Source organism: Rhinatrema bivittatum, chromosome 16, assembly GCF_901001135.1.
Source record: "Rhinatrema bivittatum chromosome 16, aRhiBiv1.1, whole genome shotgun sequence".
NCBI lineage: Eukaryota > Metazoa > Chordata > Amphibia > Gymnophiona > Rhinatrematidae > Rhinatrema > Rhinatrema bivittatum.
The window spans coordinates 8,620,162-8,640,031 of NC_042630.1; the positions used below are offsets into that span (position 1 = coordinate 8,620,162).

General features: G+C 46.8%; 1 protein-coding gene across 1 annotated transcript; it reads left to right on the top strand.

Moving 5' to 3' along the window:
* The first annotated feature begins 1,692 nt into the window (after positions 1-1,692).
* On the top strand, positions 1,693-18,526 carry SALL2 (spalt like transcription factor 2). The gene is made up of 4 exons (XM_029581280.1): positions 1,693-1,765; positions 14,514-14,645; positions 14,700-17,530; positions 18,149-18,526. The coding sequence occupies exons 1-4, from the start codon at positions 1,693-1,695 to the stop codon at positions 18,524-18,526; spliced, it is 3,414 nt and encodes a 1,137-aa protein (XP_029437140.1).
* The last annotated feature ends 1,344 nt before the right edge of the window (positions 18,527-19,870 follow it).

Consider the following 19,870-nt stretch of genomic DNA (forward strand, 5'->3'; position numbering starts at 1 on the left):
GGAGGTAAAGAGCTGAGAAGAGGGGCCCTGGAGGACTGAAGGGCAGAGAAATGCGTCAAAGCTGCAAGGAAGGCAGAAGTGGCACCGAAACCCCTTGTGGGCCCTGGCACCGGTCTCGGTGGCACCAGCTCCGCCACACTCACCAGACAAGGGGTTTGGGGCGGATGTGAGCGAGAGGGCAGCGTTGCCTTGGTGCTGACCGGCTTGCCAAAGAGAGCAGAGGGTGTTTTTTTTCCTAATGCCAGGCTGGGCTGTTGTGAATCGAGCCGAGGGAGGGGAAGATGAGGGAGCAGGGAAACCCAAGGGCAGAACCGGTGAAGGAAAGGCAGAAGGAGCTGGAGATGCTTATAAGGTTCCGGGCTTTCCTCTCTTCCATCAACAAGCCCCCCCCCCCCCCCCACCAAGATCCCTCCCCATTACAGAATGACAGCAGGGCCTGGTTTTTAGGATGAGCGCCGGTCTCGCCAACTAAAGCCTTCGTCATAGAAAGAGAAGGAAAGCTGAGCAAAAAGGGGCCAGGGTGGACCGAACTCATTTCCAGAGGAAGAAGTTAGGGCACTCAAAAGAGGGGGCGCGATCCGGTGCTTAGAGCAAGGGGAAACCTGGGTTTTGAGTTCCGATTCTCCCACCGACCTTGGGCAAGTCACTTTATCTTCCTGCGGCCTCAGGCACCACCTCGGATGGTAGTGACTGACTGCACCCCAGTTCTAATAATGCTGTAAATGACCTTGCATATTTTCTTTTGGAAAGGTGGACTGAAATCCAAATTATTATCATTAATATTATTATTATTAAAAATAGTGTTCAGCATTAAATAAGAAATATCCAAAAAAGTGGGTGGTCTAGAGGCCTTGCTTTGCAATAAAAAGGAAACCCCCCTGTGACTTGTTACTTCCATTTTTTCACTGTTTTAGAAATCTGAGTCACCCATGCCAGGTATTAAGGTGCTTCCCTGGAGCCCTCCTTCCCAAACGCATATCCAGAAGAAACTGCAGGGTTTTAAAACGGACTGAAATGGGGGGGGGGGGGGGGGTGTCCAGCCGCTCTGTGCACATAAAGGTCCGCATGGGTGCCGCCCTCCTTTCTGCCCTCGGGGAATTTGGAAGATGATGGGCAGGGAAGGGCCATGCCCATGGAAGTGGGCATTGCCAGGAGACCATTGCTCTTCCTTTCCTCCCCCCCCCCCCCCCCCAGGAGTAGAAGGATGACATTGCCCCTTTACATGAAAACGCATTTCTGTTAATGTTATTGAACCACATCAGCCACTGGATTCAGCAAATTCCTGCCCGCTCCATCTGGTCCCCTCCGTTTCTTAGTCGATTAACATTCCCATGCCTTCCCAAGAGAAGCCTCCCTGGTGGGAGGGGGATAACTGCACAGAGAGGGGCAGGTTGAATCTTTGGAGGGTCTGAGGGTGGTGGTGGGGGGGGGGGAGAGATTAGCAGCCAGCCAGTGTGGGAAGGTCTTTCCTTGCACAATGAGTGGGTGTAGCCCTCGCAGACTTTCTGCAACTGTGTGTGAGTGAGAGAGAGAGAGAGGGAGAGAGAGAGAGAGACTTCTTTCTTAATTTCAGGTCAGAGGTTTTTTTTTTCCGCTTTATTTCAAGCTCTCCCACAAGTGGGATATCGGGGAGAGAGAGAGAGAGAGAGAATAAGTGAGTCCCGGCTCTGAAACTAGGAGAGGGGGGTCATCATGTCTCGGAGGAAGCAAAGGAAACCCCAGCAGCTCATCTCCGATGGGGACAACTCCACAACTTCTGAGAATGGTGAGTGAGAAAGAAGAGAGGCAGCCAGAAGGAAAGAGTCCCAGAGGGGCAGGCAGAGAAGGAGTCTTGAACTTGGGTTTTGACTCCGGAGACAGAGTGTAAGATCACTGGAAGAGGGGGATGCGAGAGGCAGGTGAGGGGAAGAGAACATGACTGCTAGGCACAGGGTATTGGGAGAAAGGAGAAGAGACAAGGAGAAAAAAAAAAAAAGAGGCCAGGAAATGAACAGGGAAGACAGCTGAGAAGGAAAAGTTTGTTGCTGGCAGGGATGCTGCGTCTATTGGGCCCATAACGTCCGTTTCTCTGGGGGATCCGAGCTCGGTGCTACCATAGCCCGGCTACTCTCCCGACCTATCTTCCAAGTTTGCAGGAGTGGCCCCCTCCGTCACATCCATGGGCCCAAGGCTTGGAAGGTGCAGGGAAAAGATGGTGGTGCTGGTGGATCGGGCGGTTCTTCATGCCTCCTGTTGCTTTCCAGATGTTGAAAACAATTGCCTGATGTGGGAGAAATTGCCTCAGAGATGTGTTTCTGTGTATGTGTGCGTCTATGCGTGTGCTGAGAACCCTTCCTGTGTATGCCCTTGATCCAAGCCGCTATGAATAACATTATCTGCCCATGAATACCAGTCCTCCCAGTTTCCCATGGGAGAGGGGGCCTAACCTGAATCAGGTGCAAGCACCACTGAAGCCCTTTATCTTGCAGAAGGCAGGCTCCTTTGTGCATGCACGTGCCTGTGGGGTGTGGTGGAGGTGGGGGGGGGTATTTTGGGGAGGGGAGAAGGGATGGTAATTCTCATTTCTTTAAAAAAAATGGGGGGTGGGGGCAGTAATCTGCATTTTACAGTAATTCACTTTGCACTAAACGACCCAGCCAAATCCGAGAACATATTCTCAGCCCATGCCTCCCTGACTGCCTCTGGAAGAGTGCAGGGCCTTTCAGGGTGGCAGGTGCCCTGTCCCACCAAGCTTTCTACCAGCCAGTGGGGGTCATGAACTTGTAGCCCGTAGTTCAGTGGGAGAAAGCCCGGCAGATATAAACAAGTGAATTCAATGTTATTACCGAATCTGATCTAGAGGTGCTAAGGGAAGGAAATCCACTCAACCGAGCACTGGGTCCCCCGTCATTCATGCAATACAAAGGGAAAGGAACCATCCAAAAATTGCTGAAATAACTAACAATAGCACCTTTCCTTTCCTACCTTCACTGGCAATGCACTTAGTGAGAGCCCTCCAGAAATTCTGAATTAAATCTACAATTCAAATCACTCACAGACTAAAAAGAAAAAGCAAACAGTTTAGTTTCTGAATCCTGTAGAAATCCTCCCGTCTTGGTCCTGGAGGTGAGAGGAGATTTACCCAGAAGGTGGTGCTGCAGGTGAGATTCAGGGACCACACACACACAGGTCTCCTCACTCACACCTGCACACACCCTCCCCCAGCCTCCCCAGGACTCCAGAGCTCCCACATCTCCGGATTACTGTTTATTCTGGTGTTGATACAATAAAGGGGTATCCTGCTGTGAATCCTCATGCCCGGGTCATCTCCTCAAGATGTAATTACCCCCGGCCTCTAACCCCCACCCCCTCCTCCCCTCCCCCTTCCTTCTCCAGCAACTCTTTTCAAAAACTGAAAATGTGATTGTGGCAGGAATGTACAAAGCCATCCCCCCCCCCCCCCCCCCACCACCGCCTATCTGTTTCCAGGAACAGGAGAAATCATCCTAAGGAGACCAGAACCAGGCGCTTTGCTGCTGGATTGATCTGGTGCAGCTACCTGGCAAACAGCGTGGGTTCTGCCATGCAAAGCTAAGGTATAGCAATGGGGGTGGAATGGCAACACAAGAGGTGCAAAAACCACACACACACACACACACCCCCCACTGCTACCAGCCCCCTCCCTTTCAGGGCTAAGCTTGAGGGAGTATTGAGAGCAGAAGAAGATTGTGCGGGTGGCTGAAGAGGATCAGTGAGTACTGCATTGCTGGTACATTTAGGGACTTAAACTTTGGGGAAGAGGTGAAATTCTGGGTAAAGTGAGGTCATTTTAAGCGTGTATCCCCGATTAAAGGAAAGGAAAAGTAGATAATTTGTAGTGTGTCTTTCAATGTGTCTTTCTTTCCTTCCCACCCACCCTTAAGCACATTATTTTGATTTATAGACTCTTATCACATATAAAAATGACAAGAGAAATTTTTACTCCAAAAATCAATCAGGGATTTATCTAAAACAAGGGAGTGATGCAGCTCATATCAATATATTAATTATTGCCCCCTTGCAGGTCATTGCTAAATTAAGATTAAATACACCACATCCATTTAAAGGATTTTAATTTACACATTCCTAACCCATTAGCAACCTTTATTAACTAAGAACTCAACAATATTAGGATGCAGAGAGCAGTCCAACAGCAAGATGGGGGCCTTCCAGTCTTTTGCACACATGAATTATTATTTACCAGTTGGTGAGAGGTTGTATGTGTTTGCCTAGTGCAAAGAGCTCCTGGTTCTCAGAGAATACGTCCGATCTCTGGAGGCTACAGTAGCAGATGTGGAGGAGCTGAGAAAGACAGAGAGGTATATAGAGAAAACCTCCAGGGACATAGTAGCCAAGTCCCAACCCCATTCTGGCAGCCCCTGTGCTGTCTTACAGAAGCAAGATCACCTAGATGGTGAGCATCACCTTGGTGTAGCTACGATCTGCTCTCCAGGTGATGCATCATCCTCTCATGCATTTTCACTGTGGATATCCTGAATACCTGACTGGCTAGGTGTGTCCCAAGGACTGGGTTGAGAGCCCCTGTCCCGGTGGCAGGCAGAGCTCCAGAGTCTCAATGCATGGATGAGCTAACAGTGAGGGAAGAAGGCTTTAGTTGTGTTAGAGATTGGGCAACATTTTGGAGAAAGGGAGTCTGTTCCAAAAGGATGGGCTCCACTTTAACCAGGGTGGAACCAGGCTGCTGGTGCTAATCTTTAAAAAGGAGATAGAGCAGATTTTAAACCAGAACAAGGGGAAAAGCTGACAGTCACTCAGCAGTGCAAGCTTCGGAGGGAGGTATCATCAAAGAATATTAAAGAAACAGAGAGCATTGCAGTAGAGAGGTTCCAATAAATGTTAAAGTAACCCATGTGCCTATATGTAAAAAACAGATTGAGTAAAAGATTTCAGATTACCCCTGTTAAAAAATTAACTGCTATAAAAGTTTTATATACAAATAAATAATGTACCTTGAAATGTCTGTATGTTAATGCCAGAAAGCTACAAAGTAAGATGGGAGAGTTAGAGTGTATAGCACTGTATGAAGAGAGGTAGATATAATCGGCACCTCAGAAACCTGGTGGAAGGAGGATAACTAATGGCACAATACAATATCCAGCCTGCCTTTCAATGCTAAAGTCCTAGAAAAAGCAGTGTTAAACCAAATAGAGAGCCTCCTAGAAGACAAATATACTATACCCGAATCAATTCGGATTCAGAAAAAAACGCTCAGCAGAAACTCTACTCATTTCCTTAGCCAACCCTGTACTACAGGGCTTTGACAACAATGAATCATATATCCTAGTACTAATTGATCTTACAGCAGCATTCGACACAGTTGACCACACCCTGCTATGCCACCAACTGAGAGAAATTGGAATAGACAGAAATGTCAACAAATGGTTCTCTTCCTTCCTAAAAGATAGGACATTCCGAGTCAAACTGGACAATCAAATATCTTACACCTTCCCAATTGATACAGGTGTCCCCCAAGATTCAACTCTCTCAGCCACATTATTCAACATCTATCTGCTGCCTATGTGCACATTATTAGCTAATCTAGGAATCAACTTTTTCCTATATGCAGATGACATTCAATTCTACATCTCTTTCAACAAAACATTTGAAAAAACTGCATCATCTCTGTCAACATATATGAAGAAAATACAACAAAAACTTTCTCAACTAAAACTAACTCTAAACCCCCCAAAAACTGAAATTGTGTGGATAATCAAATCGCCAACACTAGACCTAGGAATTATTAATATTACTCCCTCAGATCAAGTACGAGACCTTGGAATTCAGATCGACGAGAACGTCACTATGAAAAAGCATATAAGCAAATTAATAAAAACAGGATATGCCAAGCTGAGAATATTACACCAGCTGAAACCTTTACTAACAATACAGGATTTCCACACTGTCTTACATACAAACACTAATATTTTCAAACTTAGACTACTGCAACTCCCTATTACTAGGCCTACCTTCAGGCTTACTAAAACCACTACAGTATCTCCAAAATGCCTCTGCTAGACTCTTACTAGGGACAAGGAAATTTGACCACATCACCCCCTCGCTGATGGCACTGCACTGGCTTCCTGTACAATCCAGAATTCATTATAAAGAATTAACCCTAATTTTCAATATCATCAACAATACTAACCCATGCTTATTAGGAGTGACACTTCAACATTACTCACCACAAAGAACCCTAAGATTACAAAACAAAGGTCTTCTAATGCTACCTTCCATTCGGAACACACACCTAACGCAAATAAGAGATTAAATATTTTCAGTAGTGAGCCCCAAGCTGTGAAACACTCTTCCAGAGTCTTTACATCAGATAACAGATAGAAAGAATTTCAAGCGTGAACTGAAAACATGGCTCTTTAGAAAAGCTTATGATCTAACATAAATTACCAATATACTGAACACTTCAACATCAGTACCAGAGATAATGGTAGTGAAGTAAGCAATAAATAATGAATGATGTAAAGTGTGTAGGTAGTAGAACTAGAATCTGCATGTCTTGTTATGTCAACTTTGAAAATGTATGAATATGAAGTAGTCTATATATCTGCTGTTGTGTTGACCAAGAATATGTAAAAATATGAGCTAGAATATATATCTGCTGTGGTGTTGACCTAGATTATAAATGCTGGCACAGAATGTGATTGTTGACCAAGAATATGAATGCTGATTTTGTAAATCATTGTGATCTTATTCTGGAATGATGGTAGATAAAATTCCTAAATAAATAAATATAAATTATATTGCAATGATAGGGTGGATCAATTTTGTGGGGATGTGGTGCTTTATGTTAGGGCTGGCATAGAATCCAACAGGATAAAGATCTTGCAGGAGACTAACACAGTAGAATCGTTATGGGTGGAAATTCCATTTGTGATGGGGAAGAATATAGCAATGGGGGTATACTATTTATTTATTTAGACATTTTATATACCATCATTCCAAAAGAAGTTCACAATGGTTTACAAAATCAGCATTCTTGGTCAGCACTCCCATACTGTGTCAACATTCACATTCTAGGTCAACACCACAGCAAATACATATTCTAGTTCATATTCATATATATTCTAGGTCAACACAACAGCTAATATATAATCTAGTTCATTTTCATACATTTTCTAGGTCAACACAACTGCCAATACTAATTCTAATTCTACTAGCAATACACTTTCATTCATTGCTTATTGCTCACTCCACTAACATTATCTCTGGTACTGACGTTGAAATTATCAGCATATTGGTATTTTATGTTAAATCATATGCACTTCTAAAGAGCCACGTTTTCAGTTCATGCTTGTCCATCTACCTGGCCATAATGGGCAGACAGATTTTGATATGCTAACAGAAATTAGGGAAGCTAACAAATTTGGCATTTCAATTACCCAAATATTGACTGGAGAAATGTCGCTTCAGGACATGCTAGGGAGGTTAAGATTCTAGATGAAATACATGACTGCTTCTTGGAGCCACTGGTCTGGGAACTGATGAGAGTGGGAGTCATTTTAGACTAATTCTTAATGGAACATAGGATTTGGTTCAAAAATAACAGCAGTGGGGATGCTCAACAATAGTGATGATAACATGATCAAGTTTGATTTAATGACTGGAGGGAGGACATTAAGTAAATCTACCAAGCATTTAAGTTTCAAAAAGTAGACTTTAATAAAATGAAGAAAATAGAAAAATAACTGAAGATACAGCTACAAAGATAAAGAGTTTATATCAGGCACTGACATTTTTTTTTTAAATATTATCAAAGAAGCCCAGACCAGATGTATTCCACACATTAAAAAAGGTGGAAAGAAGGCCAAATGGCTGCCAGAATGGTTAAAAAGTAATGTGAAAGAGGCTATTTTAGTCAAGTGTACTTTAGAAATGTTAGGTAGACATAGTAGTAGTATCCAAAAAAACTTCTTTCAAAAACTGTAAAAAAAAAGATCCATCTGAAGAAAATTGAATAAAGCATATGCATTGGCAAGTTAGATGTAAAACATTGGGAAGGCAGGCAAAATACGAATTTCAAAAGAAGCTGGCCATAGAGGCAAACACTCATAATAAAAACTTTAAAAAATACATCTGAAGCAGGAAGCCTGCAAGGGAGTCAGTTGGACTGTTAGATGGTCGAGGAGTTAATGGGGCACTTAGGGATAACAAGACATAGCTGAAAGACTAAATGAATTTTTTGCTTTGGTGTTTACTGAAGAGAATGTTGGGGAGATATCCATTTTGGAAATGGTATTTAACGGTGATGTTTTGGAAGAAAAGAAACAAATCGCGGCCAACCTGGAAGATGTTATAGGACAGACTGACAAACTAAAGAGAAGCAAATCACCTAGACCCCAGTGTTCTATAAGAACTCAAACATGAAATTGCAGATCTATTACCAATATTTTCTAACTTATCATTAAAATCATATATTGCACCTGAAGATGGAGGATATCCACTGTAATGCCAGTCTTTAAAAAGGGCTCCAGGAGTGATCTGGGAAACTATAGACTGATGAATCTGACTTCAGTGCAGGAAAAAATTGTAGAAGCTATTCTAATGACCAAATCATAGCCAGCATGGATTTGCACAAAGATAGTCTTGTCTCACCAGTCTACTACATTTTTTTAAGGGATTAAGAAACATGTGGATAATGGTGAGCTGGTGGACATAGTGTATTTGGATTTTCAGAAGGTGTTAGACAAATTTAAAAAAGCAAACAGAATGTTGGGAATGATTAGGAAGGGAATGGTGAATAAGTGTCATAATGCCTCTGTACTGCTCCCTGGTGAGACCTTACCTAGAGTACTGTGTGCAATTCTGGTCGCCGCATCTCAAAAAAGATATAGCATAGGTCACGCGCGTAACCCCTGAAAACCTACCCCAAACCCCCCCTGCGCGCGCCGAGCCTATCTTGCATAGGCTCGGCGGCGCGCGCAAGCCCCGGGACGCGCATAAGTCCCGGGGCTTTCTTGGGGGGTGTGCTGGGGGGGGGGGCGTGTCGCGGTGGCGCGTCATCTGGAGGCGTTCCGGGGACGGGGCTGTGGGCATGGTTCCAGCCCAGGGCATTTCGGGGGGCATGGCCGCGGCCTCCAGAGCAGCCCCCGGACCGGAACAAAATTACGCACCCGCGAACTCTTGTTTGCGCCTGGTGCGCGAACAAAAGTACGCATGAGCGTAATTTTGTAAAATCTACCCCTTTGCTCTTCTTTTCTTGCCTGTTCCCGCCACATGCGCGGCCGGGTGCCCGATGCTGTATTTAAAGGAGGCGCTGTGATTAAAGGATGTCCTAGGGGAGAACTGAGCATCCCTGGTGCTAAAATTCATTGGGCACCCACAGTTGCAATGCAGGCTCAATACGAGGGCCCATTTTTATCCTGCTTCTGGCCGATTTTGATGAGGTTGCTGAATGCACTCATAACTAAGCGCCCCTTGCTATGGATGTCTAAATTGTGCATCCAGAACTTTTTTTTTTTTAAATCAAGCCAATAAACGTTTATTTTTCAACACAGCAAGCAGTACGTTTAAGTGTCGCAACAATACTAAGTAGGAGGAAGCATAGAGGACCGTATTTTAAATTTCTCATGAATCCTTGACTCATATATTGACTTTATGCCACCTCCGGGGCTGGAGTTAAATTTGCCGCTTTAAAAAGTTTGTGTTGGGCGCCCAGCGGTTTCCCCTATTGGGAGGTAACAGCCTCATCTACATGGAATTTGCATGGGATGGGCGCTATCGGCTACGCCATTGTTTGGGCGCATTGTGCCCACGCTAATCTCATTATTGCATCGGGTGCTAGTCTAGTGCGTGCAAAACGCATGCCCAACCGCGTGCAGATCCGTGCGCTAGGCTGAGTGCACGTTCCTGCGTTGGTCCCTCTATGTTTGCATCAGACAAGGTTGCAAGGTGACATGGAACACCTCAGGCTCAGCCCAGCAAGTTTCCGGCATTCATGGTCTCCAGCCTCAGCCCAGCAAGTCACACTCCCAGCCTGCAGACTCGCACCAACAAGCCAGCGGTCAGACCTGGCGAGCTCTGCAGGGATGGGAACTTGAAGGAAACTCAGAACACTAAAAGACAAACGGGAGAGGAAACAAAATCCTAAATCTTAAATTGGGAGACGTAAAGGCTCTCCACACACACTGTAGTCCACAAAAACTCTTCTGAGACCTCCTCTTCCCCAGCTCATTGCCTCCCGTAAGTCCCTCTCCTGTTTCCCTTCCCCCTGCCCCAATTCAACAAGTTTAATTAAGCTGAAAGTCACCGCTACCCCCACACTCCCCCTCCCCAAGAGTAAATTAGCCAGAAGAGGAGAAAGCTTAGAGAAGGGGTCATTTCCATATCAATGTCTGTAAGTCCTTCCTCTGAAAACAGCAGACCCTTCCCCCCAAAAAGGATCCTCCTATTAAAAAAGCAGTACAGGAGGGGAAGAAATGCTGCATAATTCAACTGGACTGTATATATTGAGGTGCCCCCCTTTTCATTTGGATTAGTATTTTAATCATACTAGGAGATGTTCAACAAATAAACTTCTCTTAGGTATCTCCTACTCAGACACTCCAGCAATTAGGAGATGGTGCTACGGTGCTGATTATCATCAGAAACACCAGCCCTCTGCCCCCCTCCCAAACACACACCCACACACACTCACCTCCAAGCCATCCCTACAGCAACACATTCAGAGTTACACAATCCTAGTTCCCAAGGGCTGCAGTGTGCTCTGGCTTACAAGACACCCAGAATGAAGGCGCATTAGTCACATCTGCCTGTACCTTGGTCGACAGGTTGGGTTAAGCTGCACATTTCCATTACCCTAAAAATCAGATCTGGCCATGACTACTGATGCATCTAGGAGAATTTCACCGGCTTCCTTTCTTCAACCTTGCAGCCCCGTCTAAAGAGGGGACCCATGTCATTGTGAAGACTCTTAAATTGCCTCCCCTATGCCTCCCCTACAGTAAGGGTGCATAAGAAAAAGTGCGGCAGTGCCGGGCGCCCGCTCGTTTGCCGCGCGCACAGTCCGGATCACATACCGCTTGATACAGTATTTAAATGGCATGCAAATGCAAGCCGCGTCCAAAGCACGTCCAAGAAGCGTCCATGAAGTGCAATCCATTTTACTGTATAGAGCGCTATACAGTATCCTGGGTGCGCTGGTACCTGTCATTTCAAATGACAGGTACCAGGAAGTGGATCCCAACTTTAAGCAACTTTAAGCAAAAGAAAAGGATGTGCTTGATAAAACCTGCACTCAACAGGATCGGGCAAACTTTCCCCCAGCCCCCGCTCACCTACCCTGGCTGCGCCCATGAGTGCTGGTCTCCGGAGCAGTCCCAGTCTTCTCTCCCCGCCTCCCGGGGGCAGCCGGCGGCGAGAGCGAGAGTGGCTTCAGCAGCCGGGGCGGATCGGGTGCTCCCCATGCGAGGCGCGGCTTCCAGCAGCCCTCGCCGGCGATGGTGAATGAGCGCACGCCGTGACCTCGGACGTCCAGCCGGGCGCTCGGGTCACGGCGTGTGTTCATGCACTGCCATGAGCACACGCCGTGACCTCGGACGTCCAGCCGGGCGCTCAGGTCACGGCTTGCGCTCATGCGCTCATTCACCATCGCCGGTGAGGGCTGCTGGAAGCCGCGCCTCGCATGGGGAGCGCCCGATCCGCCCCGGGCTGCTGAAGCCGCTCTCGCCGCCGGCTGCCCCCAGGAGGCGAGGAGAGAAGACTGGGACTGCTCCGGAGACCGGCACCCATGGGCGCGGCCAGGGCAGGTGAGCGGGGGCTGGGGGAAAGTTTGCCCGATCCTGTTGAGTGCAGGTTTTATCAAGCACAACAATGCTCCACCACCCTGGGTTTTAAAGTTATTTTTCAGAATACTGTTCGCATTGCAGTGGAAAGGAGAATGCATCGATATAGTGGAGAGAGGAACTGGGACGCTTAAAAAAATCTTTCGTCCTTCCAGTGATGGGATTAGTTGCGATCTGAAGAGTGGCTTTCCCGGCGCGTTGGATTTTAGGTTGGGCAGGCAATAGTTTAGGTTAGGCTTGGAAACAACAGGTCCTTCCTTCCTGCTCCGGAGCCGTCAGTGCGCCCGCTCGGGAGACCGGCACCCATGGATGCGACCAGGGCAGGTGAGCGGGGGCTGGGGGAAAGTTTGCCCGATCCTGGCTCCTCTAAAAGTCTTGTCCCGGGGGGGTGAGGGGGTCGTTTGCCCGTGAAATTTCATCTCTCTGACCTGACGCTCCACACTAATGCAGGGGTAAGGGTAGGCTATAATTTAGCAGGTTAAACATGTGGCAAAACTGCAGGTTAGAAAGGCGATAATCGGGGCGCACGTTACTGTATGGGAGGGAATAGCTAATCCGATCGTTTACATCTCATATACATGCCGCGGCGGAAAGGGTTACCGGTTGATTTAAAGAAGTGGTAAGGATGGGTTAAAAGGGATAGTGAATCGCGGGTTGGACTGACACAGCCAAATTGTGAGTAGAAAGCGGGTTAGAAGCAGGGTAACCGCGGCCGCGCTTTACTGTATCGGCCTGTGTGTTAGTATCACGACCTGTAGAGAATATGAATCGCTCCAGCCAGCACTGGTATTGGCTCCTATAATTCAGACTTACAGAAAAAGAGAGACAAATATAATACAACCTTTACTATCTATTCATTTAGTTGATTTTCTTATCCGTCTTGCCAAAACTGCTTAAAAACGGAGAACAACTTAAAACACCATGGGCCCCATGAGGCCAGGTCTCAGTAATGTGGCCAGTGGACAAGTTGTAGCAATGCTAGAAGCGTTGGGCGTGGGTGCTGGAGGGAGCGGACCCTGATCCCGGCTGAAGACTTAGCTTTTCAAGGTACCAGAAGGGTGGCAGGGGGAGGCTTCGGGTGGAGGGAGAGGAACTGGGGAGGGGGTGGTCAGCTGGTGGACACCACCACATTTTTTAATTGTGCATTCAGAGTGGTTTAAGGGGGTGGGTAAGGCTTGGCCCAGACGGCCATTTCTTAAATATTGGGGAGTGGGAATTGGATCACTCATTTCCTTTCCCCCCAGATATCTTGTAAAGATACTTGGTTAAGTGGTAGATTATCCAGTCCCTCAAGGCTGGATTACTTTAGAGCTAACGCTGTATTCGGATATAGCCATTGAGATTTAAAGGTTGTGCAGCTAAAGTTAGTGACTTAGTTCTAATCTTGGATATTCAGCAGGATGTTAATATCTGGGACAAGTTATCCAGCTAGCTTTAGCCAGATAACCTCTGCTAGCCACCTTACTGAATGCTGGTCTCCATATAACCATATAAAACAAAGGTCTACCCTCCCCCCCCCCCCCCCCCCCCCCATATGCTAAAATCAGAACTCATGAAATCAAACAACATCAGGAAAAATGAAAGGCCCCTTAGAATTAAAACCTTTAGCGAAGAAGCAGAAACAAGAAAGTGTGTGTGTGTGTGTGTGTGTGTGAGGGAAGCTTGCACTGCCGCTGCCCATGCTGTACCTATCCTGTGGTGGGGCAGTGTGTGAGGGAAGCTTCCCTTCCCCGGCCCGTGCTGTACCTATCCTATGGTGGGACTGTGTGTGTGTGTGTGTGTCTGTGTGTGTGTGTGTGAGGGAAGCTTGCACTGCCGCTGCCTGTGTTGTACCTATCCTGTGGTGGGACTGACTGTGTGTGTGTGTGAGGGAAGCTTGCCCTGCTGCTGCCTATGCTATACCTATCCTATGGTGGGCAGTATGTGTGTGTGCTGGAGGTTGGAGGAGGGAGTTGGAATTAACACTACTGCCTGGCTGTCAAGGGGGTGAGGGGGGTCTTTAAAGGGAATTGACAGACTCCCTGGGGCACGTATGGTTTAATTAGGGGGCCCATGGAATCTGGATTACCAGCCAGCTGGGAGAAACTCAGGTGGCTCAAGTTAATCCCTAGAGCAAACAGCACCCAGGCTTCTGTCTGCCCTCTTCACTTATAATTTAGGGATTTGGAGATGAGTGCAAACTCCCAGGGAATCAGGAAAGGACCTTGCAGTGTTTGTCAGTTACTAAGAAGAAGGGGGATGCATTGCAGATGTTTCAGGGCTTTCCCCAACTTTTCCCCCCACCCTGTCCCACTCTGTGAATTCTGGGTCATGTGCTGTCTCCCATTCTATGTCTCTTTATCCACTTCTATCCCGCTCCTCCGTCTCTTTCTCTCTGTCTCTCTCCCTCCATCTCTTTCCCTCCTCTCATATTGCTATGATGCCATCAAAGTTTGTTAAAGCCTCAGCACAATGGCACTGTGACATCATCAAATTAGTTAACGCTGCCCTGCCTTGCTCAGCGTTTCAGCAGCGATGTTTCTAGGTTTCTTGCTAAGGTTTCTAGGGGCTGAGGATACTTTGTATCAAACACTTGATTACCTACTTTAGGTGCTCATAAACTGATAATGCTTTATTCTTAGTCACCTTGAATAAACACTTTGCTAATATGTATTCTATTTGTTTATTTATTTTTTAAAGGGGATACAGCAGAAGAAGACATTCAGGTCTGCGAAAAGTGTTGTGCCCAGTTTGAGGACCCAGCTGATTTTCTTCAACACCGGCAGTCCTGTACTGTGGTTAACCAAGTGGTGGTGATTGTTGGCAACCAAGGTGACTGCTCTTCCACATCCTCTTCTGCTGAGGCTCCCAGGGATATGGATGGAGAGCAAGGCCATGGATATGGCTCAACCAAAAGCACGAGTGAACCCTGCAGCCCTGGTCTGAATAGCAGGACACATGAGAAACAAGGACCCTCATCCACCAGCAATGGCCAGAAGACCATCAGAACTGCAGAATGTCCCAGAACAGCTGCTTGGCTAGAACCAGGGTGCAAAGATGCAGGGTCATCACGGCGGTTTTACATTCCCAATGGTGGTTTGATGCTGGAGAGCCTTCCCAACCCAAAACTTGGGGCAATACCCCTTGGCCAGGAAGCTCTCCCTGGTGGAGCGAGCTGTGGCTCCCTCAATATCCCAATGATCTTGGAGGAGCTCAGGGTCCTCCAGCAACGGCAGATCCACCAGATGCAGATGACCGAACAGATCTGCCAGCAAGTTCTTATGCTGGGATCCATATCACAGCCAACTGGGCCCCTTACCACCTCTTCACCTTTGCAAGCTGAACCAGTAACTAGCACAAAGCCTTTGCCCTCATTCAGCCCAGTGAAGACAAGCCAAACAACACAGGTGCCCGAGAGTCTTAAATCCTCATTGGGAGCAGAACTGCCCAAGCAAGCTTTCTTCCATCTCTATAACCCACTGGGAAACCCCTTCATTGGAAGAAGCCTTCCTAGTGTCCATGCTCTGAAGCAGAAATCTGTGGCATCATTCTGTGAGAAGGTTGCTCAAGGTTCAGCCTCCATATCCACATCACCTCCTGGCCAACTGTTGTCTGCCCATTCTGCTTTTCCTACAGGTCTTCTTGCACCCCAGACTGGGATGTTCTTGGGAGCCAGGGTGCTTGAAACTATGCCCAGCCTACTGAAGCAGAAGAATGGGGAGCCTGCCTATGTAGAGCAACCTCAAGAGAAGCCATCTGGCAGGCACAAGTGCCGGTTCTGTGCTAAGGTGTTTGGTAGTGATAGTGCCCTCCAAATCCACCTGCGGTCCCACACAGGTGAAAGACCATACAAATGTAATATCTGCGGGAATCGCTTCACCACCCGGGGAAACCTGAAGGTCCACTTCCACCGGCACAAGGAGAAATACCCTCATGTACAGATGAACCCCCATCCAGTCCCTGAACATCTGGACTATGTGCTCACTGGTACGGGACTTCCCTATGGTATGTCAGTGCCCCCTGAGAAAACAGATGAGGACCCACCTGAGAAGAAGTCACTCATCTCAGCTCTGACTGCTACAGAGAGCCTCACCCTTCTCTCCACTGCCCAGGCTCTCCCTCCGTTGAACAAGTTTGTTCTCATGAAAGCTGGGGATAGTGCAGCTGCCATGACAAAGTGCATTGGAGGTAACCTGAAAAATAGGACAGATGAAAACACACCACCATCTGAAAGGGAATCACCAATAGACAGTCACAATGGCAGTGGTAGCAGAGTTCAGCTGAGCAAACTGGTGAGTTCCTTACCTAGTTGGGCACTGCTGACTAACCATTTCAAGGCAACCACCTTCCCTTTTCCATACATTATTGATCCTCTGGGTTCCTCTGAGACATCAAAGCTCCAGCAGTTGGTGGAGAAGATTGACAAGCAGGCCACCAGCTCCAACCAGTGTGTCATCTGCCTGAGGGTACTCAGCTGCCCCAGGGCCCTGCATTTGCACTATAGCCAACACAGTGGGGAGAGACCCTTCAAATGCAAAATATGTGGCAGGGCCTTCTCCACAAAGGGCAACCTGAAGGCTCACTTTGTTGCACACAAGTCCAGTCCTGCTGCCAAAGCCCAAAACTCTTGTCCCATCTGTCAGAAGAAGTTCACAAATGCTGTGACACTCCAGCAGCACATCAAGATGCACCTGGGTGGGCATATCCCCAATGGTGTTGTTCCTGATGGTGTGGAAACCAAGTTGGAATGTCTAGAGGGGAAGAGCTTTCATGACCAGGACTTTTCAGATGAGGATGCCACTGATGAGGACTCCCTGGAAAGCAGTGGATCTGAAAGCAACAAAGTGACCCAGATAGATTCAGAGATTTCCAGTCTGGATGATGATATCTTCACCTCCGCCACAAAAGAAGAAGTTGGAGATGGTAGCACTGACAGCAGCCTTCCACCAGCTTTGGCAGTCCAACACACCCCTCTGTCAGAATCTACCATTGCTGTTGGTACTCAACTGCAGTCTCATCCAGAGTTTCTGGAAGACTGTAAACTGAATGATCCAAGAAATGCCGATATAGAGGTTCACCAGGAAGAAAAACCTCAGGATGTTTCTGTTGAACCCTTTGAGTCCCTGGTGGAAAGCATGAATTATGATTCAAGTCCAGCAGCAACTGAAACTCAAAAGAAGGATCAAGAAGAACCTGGTGAGGCATCAGAGAATAAGGATACCTATATTTGTGATATTTGTGGAGTACCTTTCTCTTGCCAGGACTCCCTAGAGAAGCATACACAAAACCATACTAAAGATGGACTATTTGTCTGCACAATCTGCAAACAGAGTTTCCTAGAGAAAGCAACTTTAAAGAAACACATGCTGGCGGCACACCAGGTGAGCGAAACGTCCCCTCCTCGGCCACTTAAACCCCCTCAGTACCTGACCAAAGAGTCATGTCCACTAGCCCAAACACCTCCAGACAACTTGGTGAAGATGGAAGTAGGGAGTCCACCAAATATGTTGACGCTGGTTCAGCTGCCTGGGCTAGTTGTGTCATCGACGTTGTCCCCTCCTTCAAGGCGCCTCCCCAAGCAGCATCTCTGCATGGTGTGCAAGAAGACCTTCTCCTCTGCTAGTGCCTTGCAGATCCATGAAAGGATTCACACTGGAGAGAAGCCTTTCTCCTGCAGTATGTGTGGAAGAGCCTTCACTACCCGAGGAAACCTGAAGGTAGGGCTCCCCATGTTATGTCACCAGCAAGGGTTTATAGTTTCCAAACCCTGGGATGTCCATCAGAAACAGTGCTTTATATTTTACTTATCCAGCTATTGCACCGCACTGAGCTTTTGTTCAGAATATGCAGTATCAAAATCAAAGGAATAAATAAATAAATAAATAAATAAATAAATAAATAAATAAATAAGACGCAAGGCACTATATATATCCCCTGGGGTTTCCATAGGGAATATACTCCTTGGGTTTCTCTATAACCAGTCACTGTCCCAATTTTATATAGAGAAGGCAGAATCTATCTTTTAGGTCTGCACAGGGAATACACCATTATGAGACCCTGCTGGAGACTCTATTTCCTAGGGCCTACATTAGGAATATATCCCCAGAGACACCACCACTACTATATAAGGACCTGCAGTGTAATTCTGATTGAAATGCATGAAATAAAATATGAGAGATGGTGATTGACATATAGGAGAGTCTTTTTCAGGAATGCTAGGACTTGATGAAAAAGATTTGGTGTAATGGACCAGAAAGTCTCACTGGTGACTGTGCATATAAGAAATTTGATTCATCTTTTACAAAAAATGTCTGTCTCTTCCTGTTTCCTCATAGGTCCACATGAGCACTCACGTCTGGAACAGCAGCCCCATCAGAAGAGGGAGACGTCTCTCCATGGACAGCCCTGTCCCGCTTCTCTCAGGGGGACCTGTCAAGTTTCAGGACTTCCTGGCCAGGGATATCCCTGCACAGTTGGTGGGAGTCAGTCCCCTCTCTTTCTGGAATCAGTATACAGCCTTCCTATCTAGCAGACCAGTGGCAAAGCCTGTTGGCATCAGCCCAACAGGTGCAGTACTTGCCCCTCCCACACTGATCGGCCTGAGCAACACAGTCACAGTCAGTGCACCTATTGGCGGATTGGGTGAAGTCAAGGAGCAGACCTTGCCAGCTCCTGAAGCTCCCCCTGATAGTCAAGTCAAAGAAGAGAAGTAGCAAATTACTGATGTAGATGCAGACTAGAGAGCAAGCCGAAGAGGTCCTCTTGGTAAATCTGTTCAGAGGAGGTCAAAATCATTAAGGAGAAGGATCCTTCCAATAGAAACTCAAGACAGGAAGAGGTAAAGCCATGATGATGCTTCTCAAAGCTTTTATGACTATGGTGTCTTCAGGGAAAGTTATGGTGGAGGTTGCAAGCTATGTCCAAAAACACTTCAGAATCCCTCCTCCTCCTTTGGACTTATTCTTCAGTGCTGCGTGGTGGGGGAAAAGAAGTAAGGCACCCTAACTTGTCTTTCCTTCTGAGAGATGTTGCACACAGTGAACAACAACTCACAGCTGGGGTCCATGGCTAAAAAGCCTTCACAACTCCAGACAATGCCAGTGAACTATCCAGTGGCATAATTTTTTAGACACGTCTACTTCTGAGTTCATTATATCCTTTCCAAAGGAAGGATAGGAAGAAAATAACAATCACTGGATGCATGTTTCTAAGCAATGGTATCCTATTAGGACTTGAGAGTCAATGAAGGAGAGGAGACATGGCAGTGTTGAAGAGGAGGGCTAGGAACCAGAGCAGTTTCTTTTGAATGTTTTCTTAGCCAACTGGAGGACATAAAGAAGTAGGTGCAGTGTGAACCATGAGCATACTTCAGTAGAATTTAGAGACCAGATACTAGTGTAGGGGTGGCCAACTCCAGTCCTCAAGAGAACATAAGAAAATAAGAAGTTGCCTTATTGGGTCAGACCGAGGGTCCATCAAGGCCACCATCCTGTTTCCAAAAGTGGCCAATCCAGGCTACAAGTACCTGGCAAGTACCCAAACATTAAATATATCCCAGGCTACTGATACCGGTAATAAGCGGTGGCTACTCCCTAAGTCAACTTGATTAATAGCAGTTAATGGACTTCTCCTCCAGTAACTTATCCAAACCTTTTTTAAACCCAGCTACACTAACTTCCCTAACCACATCCTCTGGCAATGAATTGCAGAACTTAATTGTGTATTGAGTGAAAAAGAACTTTCTCTGATTTGTTTTAAATATGCTACTTGCTAACTTCATGGAGTTAGAGTTCAGGCAGAAGCTGGTCTTGGAACCTGAGGTGTTGGTGGCGGGAGGGAAGGGAGAGGGAGAATTGGCATGTCGAGACCACTGAGAACCAGCCCTGACACTGGATGTCAATTCTTTCTGGGCTCTGATGCTTCCTATTGGATCACCCTATGAATTATCAAAAAATATGAACCCACGTGAACTTCCCAGACCGTGTGGGAAACAGACTCCTGTGTGGCTTTTATCTGAAAGTTAATGTTTGACACCATATTTAGGTAATTATTAGGTT